Below are 21191 nucleotides of genomic sequence, written 5' to 3'. Positions count from 1 at the left end.
ATGTGGCAGTCTTCTAAAGGACAATGTTATTGTTGTTATAGCCCCAGGGAAAATCAGGAAAAACATGTTACTGCTGTTTTAGCTCCAGGAGAAACATCCAGAAACCTGGATCTGTGAGTATCATGTAAGGCTAGAGATGGGAGCGATGACCTCCCTTGCAAATACTATATACGAACACAAACTGTGTGTTGATAGCTAGCTGGAAGAGATTTTTCCTAGGGCTAAAACAACAGTAATATCATCTGTTGAAGTGATTGCAGTACAATGTGAGATGAAGTGCTTTGCTCAAGAATACAATGTACCACGTAATCTAAGAATTAAAACCACAATTTCACAATCATGAGTACAACACCCTAACCACTAGGTCACATTCTGTTGGCATATAAACATTATGATTCAGTACTGTTACTGTGTATCTCTCATTCAGTGATTTAAAACAAGTTGTTTTTATCTATATGAGATCAACAACTGTGTGTCACTTAAAGAATATATAGTATTTGCAAGTGGAGAGACCTTTCATCACTAGCTTGTGATTGTCTCACACTGAGGACAGATGACATCCAGAAACCTAGGTCTGTGAGTATTACGTAAGGCTAGAGATGGAAGCAATGACCTCCCTTGCAAATACAATATACAGACACAAACTGTGTGTTGATAGCCAGCAGGAAGAGATATTTTTCTGGGGTTAAAACAACAGTAACATTGTCCTTTAGAGGACGGCCACATTCTGTTGGCATATAAACATTATGATATATATATATGTATGTGTGTGTGTGTATATATATGCACACATATTCACACACATCTATATACACATATGCATATGTATTTAAATTTATACATTACTTTCTCTCTGACACAGTATCTGTAATTTCCAATAAGTGGGCTGGTACAAATAAATACTTCAACACTAAAGAAGAAAAGAAAAGAGGATAATTGATTAGTTAGTTACTAAATATGAAAACTATTCAAGTCAATAATAATTTACGTTGGTATAATTTAACAAATAGAAATTTCATTGATTGACAGATATTATAACAAAGAATTAATATGATTGATTGATTGATTACCAGTATTGATAGATAAGTCAATAAGTTACCGAACAACAAGTTAGAGGTTACCAGTTCATATTAACAAAAATGTCTGCTTGATCCAGGGGCCTTCTTAAATTCAAAAATGGAAGTGTTTAATTGGTGCCCTCATGAGAGAAAATTCATGTTCATATTTTGTTAGCAGCTCAACAATGCTGCTGTAGCCAATATGTTCAACTTTCAACTGTTAACTATACTTACTCTAAGTAATGGCAATTCTTTGTATTTGAGGGTCATGAAGAAGAGTGACAAGCCCTCAAGTGGCTGTGTGTGATCCTTGAAAGACAAGTTCAGGAACATTTGCGGCAAATATTCAGCCTGCGCTTGGCAGTTTTAAAGTGAGAGTCAGTTTGTGTAGTCTAGTCCCACTCTTTAGACTTAGAGGCTAGACCACAGTGGCTCAGTAGGCTAAGACAACTGTGGTGTGTAGTATGCTATATGTTTTACATTGGAGTGACCTTCACCAAGTTGAATTGCTTTACAGGACAGGTGAGCTCCACCTACCCTGGACATACTCTTAGTACCACACTATTTTAAGTTATAACAGCTCAGTAAATTAGTCTATGTTGCTGTATGTAGTTTCTAAGGTGACATAGACTATATAACTGTAAATAAATATCACAGGGTGGAATAGTTCACTATTATATATATATTGTATATAGTTTCCATGTGCCAGTGCCACATAAAATGCACTTGTGCTAGTGCCACATAAAAGCACCTGTACCTGTAGCATGTAAAAAGCACTCAGCACACTCTGTAAAGTGGTGGATATAAGGAACGGCATTCAGCCATAAGAATCATGCCAAAACAGACAGTTGGAGCCTGGCAAGCTCCTGTGAAACCATCCAACCCATGTAAACAAGGAAAATGCATGTTAAACAATGATGATAATGATGTACAGCAGGATGGTAAAACTCACTATTTTACATAGGTACCACAGGGTAGAATAGTCCATTATTGTATATAAGTTCTATAGGGTAGATTAATCTACCATTTATGTAAGTACAAAGGTTGCAATAGTATTCTTTTACAAAGGAATATCACTAAAAATAGTCCATGTAATACTATTTATATACACGGCTAGAGTACCTTATAAAGTAGATTTAGTGGTTCAGAATTAACCTGTGGTTAAACAACAACATAAGCAAGTAAAGGTACCTCTATGTAGTCATGAAACTGCTAGAAATAGCAGCTGAATTTCCCTCAAATCACATTCTGTCATCTTTATAAAAGACACATTGGATAATGTTGTCCTAGATACACTATGTCTGAAAAAAAAAATAATGTAGGATGATTTACAGCCAGGAGACCTTTGCCCATAGGCCTGCTGAATGAGTGTTGATCAAGGGCTAAAATACAGCAACAACAACAGTTATAACAACATAGTTACAGGAATTAATGCTATGCAAGATAGCATGTGGGTCATGTGTGTGTGTTGGCATGTGAATATGAGTGTGTATTCACATTTGTGCCTATGTGAATTATTTAAACTGGAAGACAGCAGCATATTTCAAAGTCAAATAGACATGACACCCCAACCAGAATTATAATCTACAGCAAACATCACTCAAGATGTTAGATGCTGATGCTACTGCTGATGATGATTATGATGTAGCGGTGGTGATGTGGTGGTGGTGGTAATGATGTAGTGGTAGAGATGGAAGTGGTGGTGGATGTATAATTGAGTGTTGAGAAGTGGAAACATTAGATATAGCATAGATGATAGTGTGAGAGATGTGTGTGTGTGTTAGTGGTTGGCGTTAGGAAGGGCATCCAGCTGTAGAAACCCTGCCAAATCAGATTGGAGCCTGGTGTAGCCATCTGGTTCACCAGTCCTCAGTCAAATCGTCGAACCCATGCTAGCATGGAATGCGGACGTTAAACGATGATGATGATGATGATGATGATATATACTATACATATATATATATATATATGTGGAGGCGCAATGGCCCAGTGGTTAGGGCAGCGGTTTTTGTGTGTTATTTTAAATGGCTTATAAACACCTTCCACGCTGCAATTGTTTATATATATATATATATATATAATATACACACACATACAGGGTGCAATGGGTAAATTGTTGCCATTTTATATTTTTAATTTTGTGCATGTGCATTGTTTGTTTTTGGTTTTGTCAACTACACAGTACAATAGGGTCAGTTGGACACCATCTGTGAGAAAAACAAAACCATGATGCAATTGACTCTGCCAGAAATTTGGAAATGATGTTCTGTACTGTTTGACATTCGTACCAGAAGCTCTAATACAAACATTTCAAAGTGTTTGGGTATCAATCTGAGGACAGTGCAATCTGAGGACAGTGCAATCTGAGGACAGTGCAATCCGAGGACATGTACTGAGAGTGATAAAAATCAAACATCCAATCAACATCATGGTGTTTGGAGTGATCACTAGTGATGGTGACGTTATGCTACCATTCATCTTCTACCTACACGGCCTCAAACTCAACATGGAGGCCCATATCAAGTGCCTGGAGGAGGTAGTGCTGCCCTTGGTCAAGAGGGTGACTGCTGGAAGACCCTATGTCTGGCAACAGGACACTGCACTATGCCACACAAGCAGGAGAACCCAGTTATGGCTGTCAGACAATTTCTGCGACCACATTACCCCTAACATCTGGCCACCTAACTCCCCAAACTGCAACCCCCTTGATTATTATGTGTGGGGTGCAGTTGAGTGAGAGACCAACAAAACTCCTTGTAACACCAAAGATGAACTGAAAGCTAAGATTATGGCAGCATTCACTAACTTAAACAAGGAGACCATCCAGAAAAGTTGCAGAAGATTCCAAAATCATCTGGAGGCTGTGGTTGGAGCCAATGGCAATTTTATTGAATACATTTACTCTTTAGTATTTTAAGATATTTTTATGTAATTTTGATAAATATATCTGTTAAAATGAGATGTCAGTGTTATTTTCATTTTTGCGTAAATTAGACAATAGTTTATTCATCGCACCCTGTATATATATATATATATATATATGAAAATGGGTAAAGACCCCCTTCAATTATGAATGGCCATGGGATTGCACCTAGAAAGTTACCCTCTGTTTATGGAAGACCAGCAGTCACCCATGCATACCAGTCTCCTCTCCACATCACTGATGTTATCCAAGGGAAAGGCAAAGGCCGAGACAGCTTGGCACCAGTGACATCACAACTCATTTCTACAGCTGAGTGAACTGGAGTAATGTGAAATAAAGTGTCTTGGTCAAGAACACAACACAGAGCCTGGTCTGAGAATTGATATATAGATATATATATATATATATATATATATATATATATATATACACACATATATGTGTGTGTATGTGTGTTACATAGATGTACTTGCATAGCAAGTGACTTGATCTGAGATCATGTGCTGAAACAAAAGCAATTGCAGCATGGAAGGTGTTTATAAGCTATTTAAAAAACACAAAAACTGTTAGATACACTTCGACATCTAAATTTAATTTGTGTCAAAATATTTTCATTGCTTTGAAACCGCAACCTGTTCACTGACAAAATTCCATGCAGCACGAAATTTTGTCAGTGAAAAGGTTGCAGTTTCAAAGCGACGGCACAAATTAAATTTAGATGTTTAAGTGAATCTAAACAGTTTTTGTGTGTTTTTTTAAATAGCTTATAAACACATTCCACGCTGCAATTCTGTATATATATATATATATATATATATATAGGATGCCAAGGAGAGTAAATCAATAAAGAGACTGACAGATAAATACTTACTTCTCCATGTTACTCAACTCTTTGACAGAAGCTACTGCTCCAGGTATTTCAGGTATATTCAAGAAGAATCCTTCAGCACAGTAAATCTCACGACATTTCACCTAAAAAGAGAATCATCATCATCATCATCATCATCGTCGTCGTCACCACCACCACCACCACCACCACCACCACCACCACCAACAACAACAACAACAACAACAACAACAACAACAACAATACTACTGCTTCACTACCACATCACATACAAGTCAGTGTATAACTGATTACAAAGAGAATTAGTATACATGAAATGCTGTTGAACTATGTACCAGGAAAAAGTAGGTACCACTGATGCCATCTTACAATTCCAGAAGAACTTACCTAGAAGTAAGGTCTCATACCTGGAATTCAGCAATCTAGAGAAAGTCTTTGACAGGGTTCTACAATGTAATCTGGTTGGTGCTAAGGAAGCTAAGGGTAGATGAATGACTTGTAGAGAGGCACACTCAACAAGGTAAGAATCAGGCAATAAGTTCAACAATGAATTTAGCATGCTGGTAGAAATCCATCAAGGATAAGCCATAATAAAGAAGTTTAAAAGTGGCTGATCAAAGGTACTTTTGTATACTGATAAACTAGTTCTTATAGCCTAATCTGAAGCATATTTAATGACTAGAAGCACAATCTAGAATTGGGAGACTTCAATCTAAACTTAATTAAAGACAAAAGTTTTACTAAGTGGGAAAGATAACAAGACCCAACCATCATCAGAACCTACTGACTCACACTATGAGCAAGTATGTAGCTACCATAATGATAGACTGCACTGGATTTCATACAGTCCTCTCCTACCTTCACTCCCGCTCCCTCAGGTATCTATAGTTTATTACCATTGTCATCTTAACTATGAATTACTTGTACATACTTTTCACAGCTAACACTACTTATCCTTCAGGTAACTCATTATTAACATCCATTACACTCTTACCGCTAACACTTAGACACTATCCATTATTTGCCCTCACCCATCATCTTCTAGGATTACTGTCTCATAATACCCTACTAATTCTACTAGTATTACATCTTTTATTACATCTAGAACTGTCTTTCCCTTTTCTCCCTCTTCTTCCATACTGTCACCCCAATCATTCGGTCTCTCCTTTCATACACTTGCTCTTTCTTCTTTCCATCCTAGTTCTTCAGCAACAGCTCTTTCTTCAATGCGGTTGAAGAGAGAGCAGTAACATACAAATAACAATACTGAGCAACAAAGACACCTTTTGTTTAGCAAAGTACAAAGTAACTGCTCTAGTGCTGATACTATGATAAAATACACTCAGTCAAGTGCAACCAGCCATAGAAACAATGACAAACATTGAAGCAAGGTGTGATCTACCAAACTATCAAGGAGGACTAAAACTTCAAATAAGAACCTGTCCAGCACATGCCAGTATGGAAAGTAAATGTAAAAATGATATTGGTAATGTTGACTTATATATTATCATCATCAGTTTAACACATACTTTTCCATGTTCATATGGATCAGATGAGAATTTGTGGGGGCAGAGTTTTCTTTGGCCAGATGCCCTTACTGTTGCCAACCCTCAATTGTTTCCAGTTAATCAAACAATAACCTGAACTTGTTTACATAGACAACCGAAAACAAATGACACCATATAAATGAGCACAAATATATTTATTAAAAAATCATGCAACAAGTCAACATGTCAAAACATCAACAAGCCTGGATCAGCTTTCATGGTAAGCTGCACACAAGCAACTGTATAGACAGGAAACATGAACACACTCACACAAACATGTATTATAAACATACATACACATATATGTATATAGACACACACACACACACCGATAGATAGATAGATAGATAGATAGATAGATAGATAGATAGATAGATAGATAGATAGATAGATAGATAGATAGATAGATATATACACACACACACACACAAGTGTATATATAGATATATATATATGTATATATATATATGTATGTGTATACACACACACACTCACACACAAACAAATGCACACATACATACAAACACAGACGAATACAAGTATATAAAAATACCATACAACATAAATTTTTGATTCATTTTAAATTATGTCCACCAATGCATATGATAGAGCTCCATATGAGAAGGAGAAACAATTTCAATTCTCCAAATCTGACATGCCATTAAGGAAGAGGACAGGCTTATTGTCTAGAGGCATCATCATCAAAACATTTGTCCAAACATATCTCCAGTAGCCAAAGGAAAGTCAAATACAAAAATAGTCAAACACATTATTATCCTAGGTAATTTGCATGAATTAACAAAAATGACTGGCCAGTGGCATATATATATGAACAACATTGACAAATGTAAGTGCATCAGATACAATACTACATAAATTCCTGATTTACGAAAATTATCTCCACCTCCAGAGAATGAGACACAATTTCCAAATGACATGAGTCTACCAAATTAACTGACAAGGCTTTGATCAATCCAGAGCTATAGAAGAAAACACTTTACTAAGGTGACCCATGATGGGATTGAACCTAAAACCATGTGGTTAGAAAATGAATTTCATAACTACAAAGTCACGCCTGCACTTTGAAGTTGTACCTGCCCCTAGCCATACCTGCGTGGTAAGAAGTTTGCTTGTCAGCCACATGGTTCCAGGTTCAACTTATTGTGTGGCATCTTAGGCAAGCATCTACTATATCCACAGGCTGACCAAAGCCTTGTGAGTGGATTTGGTAGACAGAAACTGAAAAGAAGCCCCCAAAATAGCTAAATATTGGTATCTATCTTTCCTGAATGGGGTTAGATGTGGGTTGTCTTACCTGTCTATGACTTTCTGGCATTTTAACACCTGGTGCTTTGTGGGAGTCACTGCCACCATGCTAAACCACAGCATAACAGCAAACAAACAAAACACATACATTGAGTATGTGCGGTTGATAATTTTTAAAACACTAGCACTGCTTCTAATTTATAAATGAATATGCATATATCTAAGTGTGTGTATCTTTGTGTTTGCACCCCCTCCCCAGCCACCATGCTTGACAACTGATGTTTGTTTGTCAACATCCTTGTAACTTAGCAGTTCAGTATAAGAGAACAACAGAATAAATGCCAAGTAAAAAATTATAAGTACTGAAGTCAAGTCATTTGACTAAACCCTTTCAAGGTGGTACCCCCAGCATGGCTGCAGTTCAATGACTGAAACAAGTAAAAGATAAAGAGAAATATTCTTATAATGCTTTTGCGGCCAAGTTGGGGCGCTGTTCTGAAGGATTTCTGTCAAATTGATCCCAATACTTATTTTTAAAACCTCGTACTTATTCTATCAGCTTCTTTTGCCAAAACACTAGGTTATGGGGATGTAAACGCACCAACACTGGTTGTCAAGTGGTGGTGGGAGACAAACACATAAACACTCACACACAGATATATATATATATATATATATATATATAATAATAATAATAAAAAGTGACAACATATATATACACGACAGACTTCTTTCAGTTTCCTTTTATCAAATCCACTCATAAAGCTTTGGTCAGTCAGAGGCTATAGTAGAAGTCACTTGCCACCCAGAACTATGTAGTTGGGAAGCAAACTTCTTACCACGTAGCCACACCTGTACCACTTGTAATAAATATTTTTTCATCTATTTTAAAGATCTAAAATATTGAATTGCTAAATAATGCCCACACACATGCAAATATCTACATACATAGTGTGGCTGGGTGGAGGGGGATACGGTTGTAGTGTGGATTTTGAACTGTTTCCATCTACTAAATTCCATTTACAAGATATTATTTAACCAAAGGCTACAATAGAAGGCACCTGCTCAATGAGTCACACAGCAAATTCAAAGACAGAAACACACAGGGTTACAAAATTAATTTCTCAACCCCACAGCCCTGCCTGCAGCTACATAAACAAAATATAGCAAACATACACACACAAACATACATAACACCCCTACCCCATCTCCCTCTCTTTTTCACTATCTCTCTCTCACTCCATCTCCCTCTCTCTCTACCTCTCTATCTATCTATCTATCTATCTATCTATCTATCTCTCTCCTGTAGACTGTATGTTATTTATAACCATTACCAGCAACCATATGTGGCACATAACAAAGCTGTCAGAATATTTTAGTAGAGTTAGAAATAGTTTACAAACAAATCCTGACCAATTACATTCCAATGTTTTGGAGAGTTTGGAAAAACTTCTAAAACATTTTTAGATTCTTGATATATACATTTATATACATATATATGTTTGTATGTATATTATTAATATCTTCTTTTTTCATTTTTTTTTTTTACTTATGCTTAAAAATATACTGGAATATATTACACATATTCACACATACAAACACCCACCCACATGCACATGTATGTACATATACATATATATTTAGAGAGAGAGAGGGGGAAGAGAGAGAAACTTACAATTGTCTGTTGATATGACTGCATACATGCATATATTATGTGTATGTGTAAGAGTGTGTGTACCTTTCCTGGTGAAGAATTCACAACACAACATAGATTAGTAACTAGTGACGTCAGAGTCAGAAGCTGGCAGACACAGAAATGAAAGACATGGAGAAAGAAGATATGGAAACTAAAAGATCCTGAAATTGGGAATAGATTTTAAAAAATTCTAATTGACACCTGTGACTGTAGGAAAGTAGAATTAGATACCTGTAGCCTAAGTGAAAACTCTGTGTTTCACTAAAATAACCTGCTTAAGGCTACAACTCAGATGTGTGGTTGGAGCAAAATCCCAGCTAAGCCAAAAGTAACATGGTGGCAGAACGATGTGGATGACAAGTAGTAAGCATTAAGAGACAGTGTTGGAAAAGCTGGAAAGAAGGTGGTAATAGGAAACATTTTCAAATGGCTAGAAAGGCGAACAAGTATAAGCTAAAAGTTATACTTGGCTAAGGAAGAGATTTGCAAATGTCTTGTAACATCAGGATCAGAGCCATGTGTTGTTGAAGATTGCAAGACAGCGTGTGAGAAAGGACCAAGATGCCATTGGTGAGAAAAGTATTCAGGATGATGAAAGTATATTCACCACTGATATTGAAGACAAGAAATAAGCATTGAAGTGATCTGATTGGAGATTATTGAATGTGGAAAAAGCAAGGGCTAAAGGATTATAATCTCATGCTAACCCTACAGAGGGACGAGTGGTTAAAATTAACAGCAGTGTGATAGATTAAGTAATGAAGGACATGAGAACAGGGAAAATTGAGAAGATGCTCAAAATATTTGGTGAGACAATCAAGTTATACAAGAAGGAATCAAATCCAATGTCTAGCATTATCATCATAAACTGCTACAAAAGCAGAGGAGATGCATTAAAGAGAAGGATCTATAGAGGAATCAAACTACTGAATCAGGTTATGAATATCAGAGAGAGAGTCATAGCACAACTAAGAGAGAGACTACAGAGTCCACTACAGTGTCCCCAGTTCATCCATTACATTCTGAGGCCAGATTTGGTTCTGTATTCTGAAGAGACCAAGGAAATAATCTTGATTGAGCTTACAGTCCCAGGAGAAGATGGGTGTGATCAAACCCATGAATTGAAGTATGTCAAGTACAAGAGCCTTCTGTAGAATTGCGAGAAGGGATGGACATCATGGCTTCTCCCAGTTGAAGTTGGCTATAGGGAACACTTGCCCAGTCAGGAAGAAGACTTTTTACAACCATAGGAATGAGAAGAAAGGAACGATGGGTAGCTGTGTGCAGGATAGGAGAGGCAGCTGAAAGAGCCTCTTGCTGGTCATGGAGCAAGACAAAGGAGTTAAACTGAAGGCCAGCATGAAAAAATGAGCAGTGATGTGGCCACATCCGCTGACCCACCAATGATAGAGTGTTACAATACAGGGTCGAAGCACTCGATGATCGTTGTTTACCATCTGATGACAGCAGTTCCTCCTGGCCAAAGTTCCATTCACTTATACATATATAGATACATATATACATATATATATATATATATATATATATATATATATATATACACACACATATATATACACATATATACATATATATGTATATATATATATATATATATATATATATATATATATATATATATATACACACACATATATATACACATATATACATATATATGTATATATATATATATATATATATATATATATATGTATGCACATGCATACATATGCATACATATATATATATACTCTTTTACTTGTTTCAGTCTTTTAACTGCGGCCATGCTGGAGCACCGCCTTTAGTCGAGCAAATCGACCCCAGGCCATATTCTTTAGAAGCCTAGTACTTATTCTATCGGTCTCTTTTGCCAAACCGCTAAGTTACGGGGACATAAACACACCAGCATCGGTTGTCAAGCGATGTTGGGGGGGACAAACACAGACACACAAACACATACATACATATATATACATATATACGACGGGCTTCTTTCAGTTTCCGTCTACCAAATCCACTCACAAGGCTTTGGTCGGCCCGAGGCTATAGTAGAAGACACTTGCCCAAGATGCCACGCAGTGGGACTGAACCCGGGACCATGTGGTTGGTAAGCAAGCTACTTACCACACAGCCACTCCTACGCCTATATATATATGTATGAATATATACACATATATATATACCTATATATACATATATATATATGAATATAAATATATACATATATATACATACATATATGCATATATATATACACATATATATATATATATATATATATATATATATATATATATATATATATATATATATATATACACATGTATATCTACATATATGTGTGTGTGCGTGTGTGTATACATATATATATATATATATATATATATATATATGTGTGTGTGTGTGTATACATATATATACATATATATATGTATGCATATATATACATATACATATGTATGCATATATATATACATATACATATATATGTACACACGTATATACACATATATGTACACACACATATATATATACATATATATGTACACAAATTATATATACACATATATACATATATATGTATATATATATGTGTGTGTGTGTGTGTGTGTGTGTGTGTGTGTGTGTGTGTGTGTGTGTGTGTGTGTGTGTGTGTGTATTAGGACTAAAGTCCTAATAAGTAGGAAGGTAGACAAAACACAAACCCCTTCAGGTAGATGGCCCTGCTCGATCTGAAGAAAAGGCGTAGGTAGAAACTCCATAAGATGTACCCAGTGTAAGCTATGGACACATAAGAGGTGCAGCAATATCAAAGGACAGCTAACTAGCAAGATAGTTTTTGTATGTTGCAGGTGCTCAGGAGCAATAAACACTGATAATGTGCAGAAAACAACCTTTATCACACTCCAGGGTGAAAAACTAGAAGTAGTTGATAGTTTCCACTACCTAGGGGATGGTGCACTGAAAGTGTAGCTGCTAGAATAAGAATAGTCTGGGCAAAGTTTAGAGCGCTCTTAGCTCTGCTGGTGACAAAGGGCCTCCCACTCAGAGTAAAAGGCAGACTGTATGACACATGTGTACGAACAGCCATGCTACATGGTAGTGAAACATGGGCCATGACTACTGAGACATGCGTAAGCTCGAAAGGAATGAAGCCAGTATGCTTCAATGGATGTGTAATGTCAGTGTGCATACACGACAGTGTAAGTACCTTGAGAGAAAAGTTGAACCTAAGAAGCATCAGTTGTGGTGTGCAAGAGGGATGATTGCACTAGTATGGTCATGTGGTGAGAATGGATGAGGAGAGCTGTGTGAAAAAGTGCCACACCCTAGCGGTTGAGGGTACCTGTGGAAGAGGCAGGCCCAGGAAGACCTGGGATGAGGTGGTGAAGCACGACCTCTGAGCATTAGGCCTCACAGAGGCAATGACTTCTGATCGAGACCTTTGGAAATATGCTGTGAGTGAGAACACCCGGCAAGCCAAGTGAGACCAAAATCCAAGGCCTCTGCCAGGGATGTAGCCAACCCACTTATGCGCACCTTTCCGTCATTGGACACTAAAGTCCACTTGCGAAGACCTGTTGAGGCAAGTGAAATCGAAATCGAACTAAATTGGACACTAAACTCAGCTTGCAAAGACTTGTTGCAGCAAGCAAAAGCGAAATTGTGATGGCACCACCGTTTGACCGTGATCGTTACCAGCGTCATCTTCCTGGCACTTGTGCCGCAGCATCGTGTCCCTGGCACGTGAAAAGTCATTTGCGCAAGATCGTTGCCAGTGCCGCTGGACTGGCTCCTGTGCAGGTGGCACGTAAAATACACCATTTTGAGTATGGCCATTGCCAGTACCGCCTGACTGGCCTTCATGCTGGTGGCACGTAAAAGCACCCACTACATTCTCGGAGTGTAGAAACTCTGCCAAATCAGATTGGAGCCTGGTGTAGCCATCTGGTTCACCAGTCCTCAGTCAAATTGTCCAAACCATGCTAGCATGGAAAGCGGACGTTAAACAACGATGATGATGATGATATATATATATACACACATACATACATATATATATACATACACACATATATATATACATATACACACACATATATATTTGTATACATATATTCATACATATATGCATATATATATATACATACATATACATATATATATAGACATATACATATAAATATAAATATCTATGTATGTATATATATATATATATATATATATATATATATATATATATATATATATATATATATATATATATATATATATATTGTTGTTGTTATTGGCAGTCCGTCGCTTACGACGTCGAGGGTTCCAGTTGATCCAATCAACGGAACAGCCTGCTCGTGAAATTAACGTGCAAGTGGCTCAACACTCCACAGACACGTGTACCTTTAACGTAGTTCTCGGCGATATTCAGCATGACACAGTGTGACAAGGCTGACGCTTTGAATTACAGGCACAACAGAAACAGGAAGTAAGAGTGAGAGAAAGTTGTGGTGGAAGAGTACAGCAGGGCTCGCCACCATCCCCTGCCGGAGCCTCATGGAGCTTTAGGTGTTTTCGCTCAATAAATACTCACAACGCCCGGTCTGGAAATCGAAACCGCAATCCTATGACCGCGAGTCCGCTGCCCTAACCACTGGGCCATTCGCCTCCACACACACACATATATATATATATAATTATTAATTTAAAATATAAATTACTTATTTCCGTGCTGACTACCTGATAATTATCATGAACATGATCTTTATCCTTATTTTATGAACATGTATATTTAATTATTAATTTAATAATTTAATATATGAATTGCTCATTTCCATGCTGACTACCTGATAATTATCATGAATGTGATCTCTATCCTTATTTTATGAACATACATATATATATATATATATATATATCTATATATATACGGCAATAACAAAATGGAGGGGATGAAAAGGTGGTATTCATCAACTTTTAGACATTATATTATGTCAATTTATATATATTTTTTTTTAAAGTAATTATAACAATATACATACATGTATAACATATGCTTTACATATATAAAAATACCAGTAATTATTAAAATATGTAACGTAGAACATAGAAATTACTATTCTACTTTCTGTGTCCTACGTTATATATTTTAATAATTACTGGTATTTTTATATATGTAAAGCATAATATGCTATACATGTATGTATATTGTTATAATTTTTTTTTTTTTTAAATATATAAATCGACATAATATAATGTCTAAAAGTTGATGACTACCACCTCTTGATCCCCTCCATTTTCTTATTGCCATATAAATTAAGGGTAAAACAACTTTCAACCCTCACCTATTTATTACATTCAGTAGTGTAATTGCCATGCAATGAAAAAACACTTGTGTATTAATAATTGGGTACTCTACCAGCTGTATATTGAATAGATATTATCCCTTAGTTGGTTGGATTCACAACCTCTAATTCTTTTGGAATTATACATATATATATATATATATATATATATATAAGAAATTAAAGAACAAAAATGCACACACTTTACATAGCTTTAATATCATTTTTAATATATCTTATTTTGTGTTTCTCAACCAGTTTCGCTTTTGCTAATCATGACATTAACATTTATTTAAATGCATATTTTCTTAAGAAAAATTTGTTTTGTCCATGTGTGTGTGGCGTTTATGAATGAATGATTCAACAAGTAGTTAAATCTAAGGGGAGGTAATCGGTTATCATTATTATTGTGGACAAGGGAGATAATTGTTCCTCTTTCAGCATAGGAGTGTCCGCAACCTGAGCATTTTATTACATAAATTAGATTCTCAGAGGCATAAGTGAAGTTGGTTTTAATTGTGAATCTCTCTTCTTGTTTGAAAAGGAAATCCAAGCCTTCAAGTAGGTTGGAGCATCCACATTTTTTAACCATTGGTTTTGTGGTTGTTGTGTAAAGCTTCACACTTGTTAGAAGTCTCTTTAGCGATTTGTGTTGCTTTTTGCATTTGATGAATTTATATGCTTTCAGGATGTTGTTCATTTTTGGGTCTCTAGTTAGTAAAAGAAGATTTTGCACAGTAGTGTTGTATGCCTCATTGTTTCTAAGGTTGTGTGTTGATATATACAGTAGTGTTTTGAGATGAGGTGTGACGTTATGTTTTGTTGTCCTGAGTGTTTTTATGTCCAATTTCTTGGCATGCTTAAGTGAGGGTGGATATTGTCTTTCAGTCAGTGTTGTTCTGAGGTCTTGAAGACGAAGGTCGTGAGTAGTTCTATCAGACACTATTGTGCAAGTCCTTTTTGCCAAATTAAAGGGGATACTTATTTTGATGTGTTTCAGGTAGCATGAGCTAAAAAGGAGATATTGCTTCGAGTCCATTGGTTTATAATAGATGTTACTTGTAATTTGGTTGTTGACTTTTTTTTAACATAATATCCGAAAATGGGAGCTGCTCTTTACTGTATTCTAGTGAATTGAATGTTACTGTTCATATCATTTATTGTTGATTTGAATTCCAAAATTTTATCTCCTTCCAAATGATAAAAGAGTCATCCAAGTTGTTTCTTTGCCAGTTTTCTCTTATGTAATGGTGAAATGGATAACCATATTTTTGCAGTGTCACTTCATATATGGTGAATTCAAAATAACCCATTATCAGTTTCGCAAGAACAAGGGCTGCTTTTGTTCCCATCACATTTCCACATATTTTTATGATAGTTGATGACATCAAATAGGAAATAATTGTTCTCAAGTATAAATTTTAAAGATTCAATAATAAAGATATGATTTATGTGTTCCAGAAGTACTTCGGGATACTTTTCCAACCAGAATTTAATTGCTTTTATTCCATAGTCATGTTGTACGTTGGTGTAAAGATTGATAACATCGAAGGAAACTAATAATGCCTCTTCATTAATTCTTTTTGGTAGGTGCTCTAGCATGTCTAAATCATCTCTAATGAAACTTTTGATGTGTGTGTGGGTGTGTCATCATCATCATCATCGTTTAACGTCTGCTTTCCATGCTAGCATGGGTTGGACGATTTGACTGAGGACTGGTGAAACCAGATGGCTACACCAGGCTCCAATCTGATTTGGCAGAGTTTCTACAGCTGGATGCCCTTCCTAACGCCAACCACTCAGAGAGTGTAGAGGGTGCTTTTACGTGTCACCCACACGAAGGCCAGTCAGGCAGTACTGGCAACAGCCACACTCAAAATGGTGTATTTTATGTGCCAACCGCACAAGAGCCAGTCCAGGGGCACTGGCAACGATCTCGCTTGAAAATCCTACAAAGGCCAGTCAGGCGGTACTGGCAACGGCCACGCTCAAAATGGTGTATTTTATGTGCCACCTGCACAAGAGCCAGTCCAGAGGCACTGGCAACGATCTCGCTCGAAAATCCTTACACATGTCATGGGCTAGGCGACGCTGGGCACAGGTGCTATCCTGATTTCGCTTGCCCCAATAAGTCTTTGCAAGCTGAGTTTCGTGTTCAATGAAGGAGACGACGTTGGCACGGGGGGTGTGTATAAAATAGTGCAAAACAAGAGGATTGTTTTTCAGTAAAATAAAGCAGCATACAGTTAAAACATAAAAATAAATATAGAATAGTGGTAGAACAATGCACCAATATTTACTGGAAATAGCAGTTGATAATATACAACGCTATAATGAGGCTTCACTGTCTATATATACTGTCAAATTTGTGAAACTTTATTATAGTGTTGTATATTATCAACTGCTTTTAAATATTCATGCATTGTTGTACCACTATTCTGTATTTGTGTACATATATATATATATATATATATATTTAGAAAAATATATACATACACACATATATATGCATACATATATATCTACATATAAACATATATATATACATATACACATATATATATATATACATATACATATATATATATATATATATATACACATACATTTACATATATATATATATACACATACATTTGCATATATATACATATATATATACATATACATTTACACACACACATATATATATATATCATCATCATCGTTTAACGTCCGCTTTCCATGCTAGCATGGGTTGGACGATTCGACTGAGGACTGGTGAAACCGGATGGCAACACCAGGCTCCAGTCTAATTTGGCAGAGTTTCTACAGCTGGATGCCCTTCCTAATGCCAACCACTCAGAGAGTGTAGTGGGTGCTTTTACGTGTCACCCGCACGAAAACGGCCACGCTCGAAATGGTGTCTTTTATGTGCCACCCGCACAAGCCAGTCCAGGGGCACTGGCAACGATCTCGCTCGAAAATCCTACGGGAGCCAGTCAGGCGGTACTGGCAACGGCCACGCTCAAAATGGTGCATCTCATGTGCCACCCGCACAAGAACCAGTCCAGGGGCACTGGCAACGATCTTACTTGGCTTGCCGGGTCTTCTCACGCACAGCACATTTCCAAAGGTCTCGGTCAGTAGTCATCGCCTCGGTGAGGCCCAATGTACGAAGGTCTTGCCTCACCACCTCAGCCCAGGTCTTCCTGGGCCTACCTCTTCCACGGGTTCCCTCAACTGTTAGGGTGTGGCACTTTTTCACGCAGCTATCCTCATCCATTCTCACCACATGTCCATACCAGCGCAATCGTCTCTCTTGCACACCACAACTGATGCTTCTAATGTTCAGCTTTTCTCTCAAGATACTTACACTCTGACGGGTATTCACATTGACATTACACATCCAACGGAGCATACTGGCTTCATTCCTTGCGAGCTTACGTATGTCCTCAGCAGTTACAGCCCATGTTTCACTGCCATGTAGCATGGCTGTTCGTACGCATGCGTCATACAGTCTGCCTTTTACTCTGAGTGAGAGTCCCTTTGTCGCCAGCAGGGGTAAGAGCTCTCTAAACTTTGCCCAGGCTATTCTTATTCTAGCAGCTACACTTTCAGCGCACCCACCCCCACTACTAACTTGGTCGCCCAGATAGCGGAAGCTATCGACTACCTCTAGTTTTTCACCCTGGAATGAGATAGAAGTTGTTTCCTGTTTGTTTACAGTCTTTATTGCACCTGAACATCTGCCACAAACAAAAACTAACTTGCTAGTTAACCTGCCTTTGATGTTGCTGCACCTCTTATGTGTCCATAGCTTGCACCGGGTACATCTTATAGAGTTACTACCTACTCCTTTTCTACATACTGAGCAGGGCCATCTACCTGAAGGGGTTTGTGTTTTATCTACCTTCCTACTTATTAGGATTTTGGTTTTAGCTAGGTTGACTCTAAGGCCCTTCAATTCTAGACCTTGCTTCCACACCTGAAACTTCTCCTCTAGTTCTGATAGTGACTCCACAATTAGGGCAAGGTCATCAGCATAGAGGAGCTCCCAGGGGCAACCTGTCTTGAACTCCTCTGTGATTGCCTGGAGGACTATGATAAATAAGAGGGGGCTGAGGACGGAACCTTGGTGGACCCCTACCTCTACCCGGAATTCATTGCTGTACTCATTTCCAACCCTCACCTTACTGGCAGCATCTCTGTACATGGCTCGCACAGCTCTCACTAACCATTCTTCTATCCCAAGTTTCCTCATTGACCATCAGATAAGGGATCGGGGGACCCTGTCAAAGGCTTTCTCCATGTCAATGAAAGCCAGGTACAGAGGTTTATCCTTAGCTAGGTATTTCTCCTGCAACTGTCTCACTAGAAATAAGGCATCAGTAGTGCTTTTACCTGGCACGAACCCAAACTGCATCTCATCTAAATTGATTCGCTCCCTAATTAGTTGGGCTATGACCCTCTCTGTAACTTTCATAACCTGATCTAACAGCTTGATGCCTCTGTAATTATTTGTATCTAAAGCGTCACCTTTACCTTTGTAGCAGTTGACTATGGTGCTGCTACACCAGTCATTGGGTATGACTCCTTCGTGTATCACCTGGTTCGTAATACGGGTGACTAGGCTATATATATATATATATATATATATATATATATATATATGTATATATATATATATATATATATATGTATATATATATACACACACACACACATATGGCTTGGAATTAACTAAAGATAAACTTCGTACAGATGGTACTCAAACCCTATCCAGCCTAAATTTCTATAGGTCGACTGGAAGTCATTTGAAAAACAGATACTCCAGCAGCAGTGGTCTAAAATCCTCTCTATGCAAGACATAGATATGAAACTGAATACATTTATGTCAATAACGCGAGCCTTATGCATTAAATATGTCCCAGAAAATGGAGCCAATACATGCAAAAGCATCATTCCCCAAAGCAGGAGAATACTCATGTGGAGAAGAATAAAGGTCTCGAATTGTTCAAGCAAGCACCTTAATGACAGAGTGAAATCCAATCTGACAGAGGAACTCTTTGAGATAGAAAATAAACCCAAAATCTCCCATGAAAGAGAAAGAGAAGCAAGAGAAACCTGGGCAGTCGAAAAATATAAAAAGAAATCCTAAAGCCTTCTACATGTTGGCAAAGGAGTCTGCCTCAGTACGCTATAAGATACGGCCACTATTTGGTAAAAACAGCTCACTAACTGGAGACCTGGTGAAGATAAGTGAAGCAGTAAATAAACAATTCCGAAGTATTCTCACTTCTCCACTGGAAAATATGCAAATAAACAAGCTGAAGCAGTTTCCCAATATAATGAATCTATTCAGAAAAGAGGTAACCCTCGATTATATCAAGATAACAGAAAAGGATGTAATATTGGCCATTGATGAGATGAGATCAAACTCAGCAACAGGCCCAGATGGATTCCAGGCTGTTCTCTTAAAATCATGAATGAAAAATTAAACTTTATATAACTTAAATCATAATAAAACAATTAACTATATTGTAAACATTTTATTGAATGTTAAAGTTTAAGTAATTATAGATTCTAAAGAATAAGACTAAGAAACAATATAAACTAACACAAATATTATATGCAAATCTAATCTTAACGAATCATTCATTTAAAATACAATTTAAACGAAGTTTTAGGTTAAACTAAAATTATAATCGTAAAATATAAACTAACAAAAATTAATTTATATAAAAGCAATTATATCACCATTAAATAAAGGAAAAAAAAGGAAAAAACATTTAACAAAATTATTGAAAAGAAATACAAAATTTATCTAATCGAAACTTTAGTTTAAATAAAATTATAAATGTTGTACTATTGACTTAACCTTAATTAGAATATAAACTAATAGTCAAAGAAATTATTTAAAAAAACTACTTATTTATCCCACAAATCAAAAAGAAATATTAAACAGTATTATTGGAAAAAATCAACCAAGTGTTAAATAATGTATCGATTAACATTAAATATCAATTAAATTAAAATACATATTTTTTCAAATAATGATAGAAAACCATTAACAATATTAATAAAGATAGAAACAATACTTATCTCAATGATGCTATAGTTTAAACTTAGTCGAGCAAATCGACCCCAGGACTTATTCTTTGTAAGCCTAGTACTTATTCTATCGGTCTATTTTGCCGAACCGCTAAGTTACAAGGACGTAAACACACCAGCATTAGTTGTCAAGCAATGTTGGGGGGACAAACACACACATATATATACATATACATATATAGTCAGTTGAGATGTGTTCTGTTAAGAATGTATAAGAGTACAAATACAGCTCATTATCGAAACCTCATCACGTCATTCCGAAAAATAAATAGACAGCACACAACCTCGCTGGTAGACCTCATATGGGGACTGAAAGAATCAAAAATTAAATACCAAATAGAATGGTCAAAAATATAAAACACACATCCATGTACTTCACTATCCGGCAAATGTGACATTTACCTTGAGGAAGAACTGAG

The 21191-nt window shown here is 36.7% G+C and overlaps 1 protein-coding gene across 2 annotated transcripts in view; it reads right to left on the bottom strand.

Annotated features, from left to right (window-relative positions):
• LOC106878176 (5'(3')-deoxyribonucleotidase, cytosolic type-like) overlaps positions 1–21191 on the bottom strand; it is a 92998-nt gene that overhangs the window by 11376 nt on the left and 60431 nt on the right. For both annotated transcript variants that reach the window (XM_089355236.1, XM_089355235.1), the window contains exons 2-3: positions 4853–4953; positions 847–910 (exon numbers count right to left, since the gene is read on the bottom strand). In XM_089355236.1, the coding sequence (XP_089211362.1) occupies positions 847–910; positions 4853–4953 (165 nt within the window). The remainder of the gene's footprint in view (positions 1–846; positions 911–4852; positions 4954–21191) is intronic.

The sequence above is a fragment of the Octopus bimaculoides genome, chromosome 7 (assembly GCF_046866305.1).
Source record: "Octopus bimaculoides isolate indiv1 chromosome 7, ASM4686630v1, whole genome shotgun sequence".
NCBI classification, from domain to species: Eukaryota; Metazoa; Mollusca; class Cephalopoda; order Octopoda; family Octopodidae; genus Octopus; species Octopus bimaculoides.
This window is presented reverse-complemented; position numbering and strand designations above follow the sequence as displayed.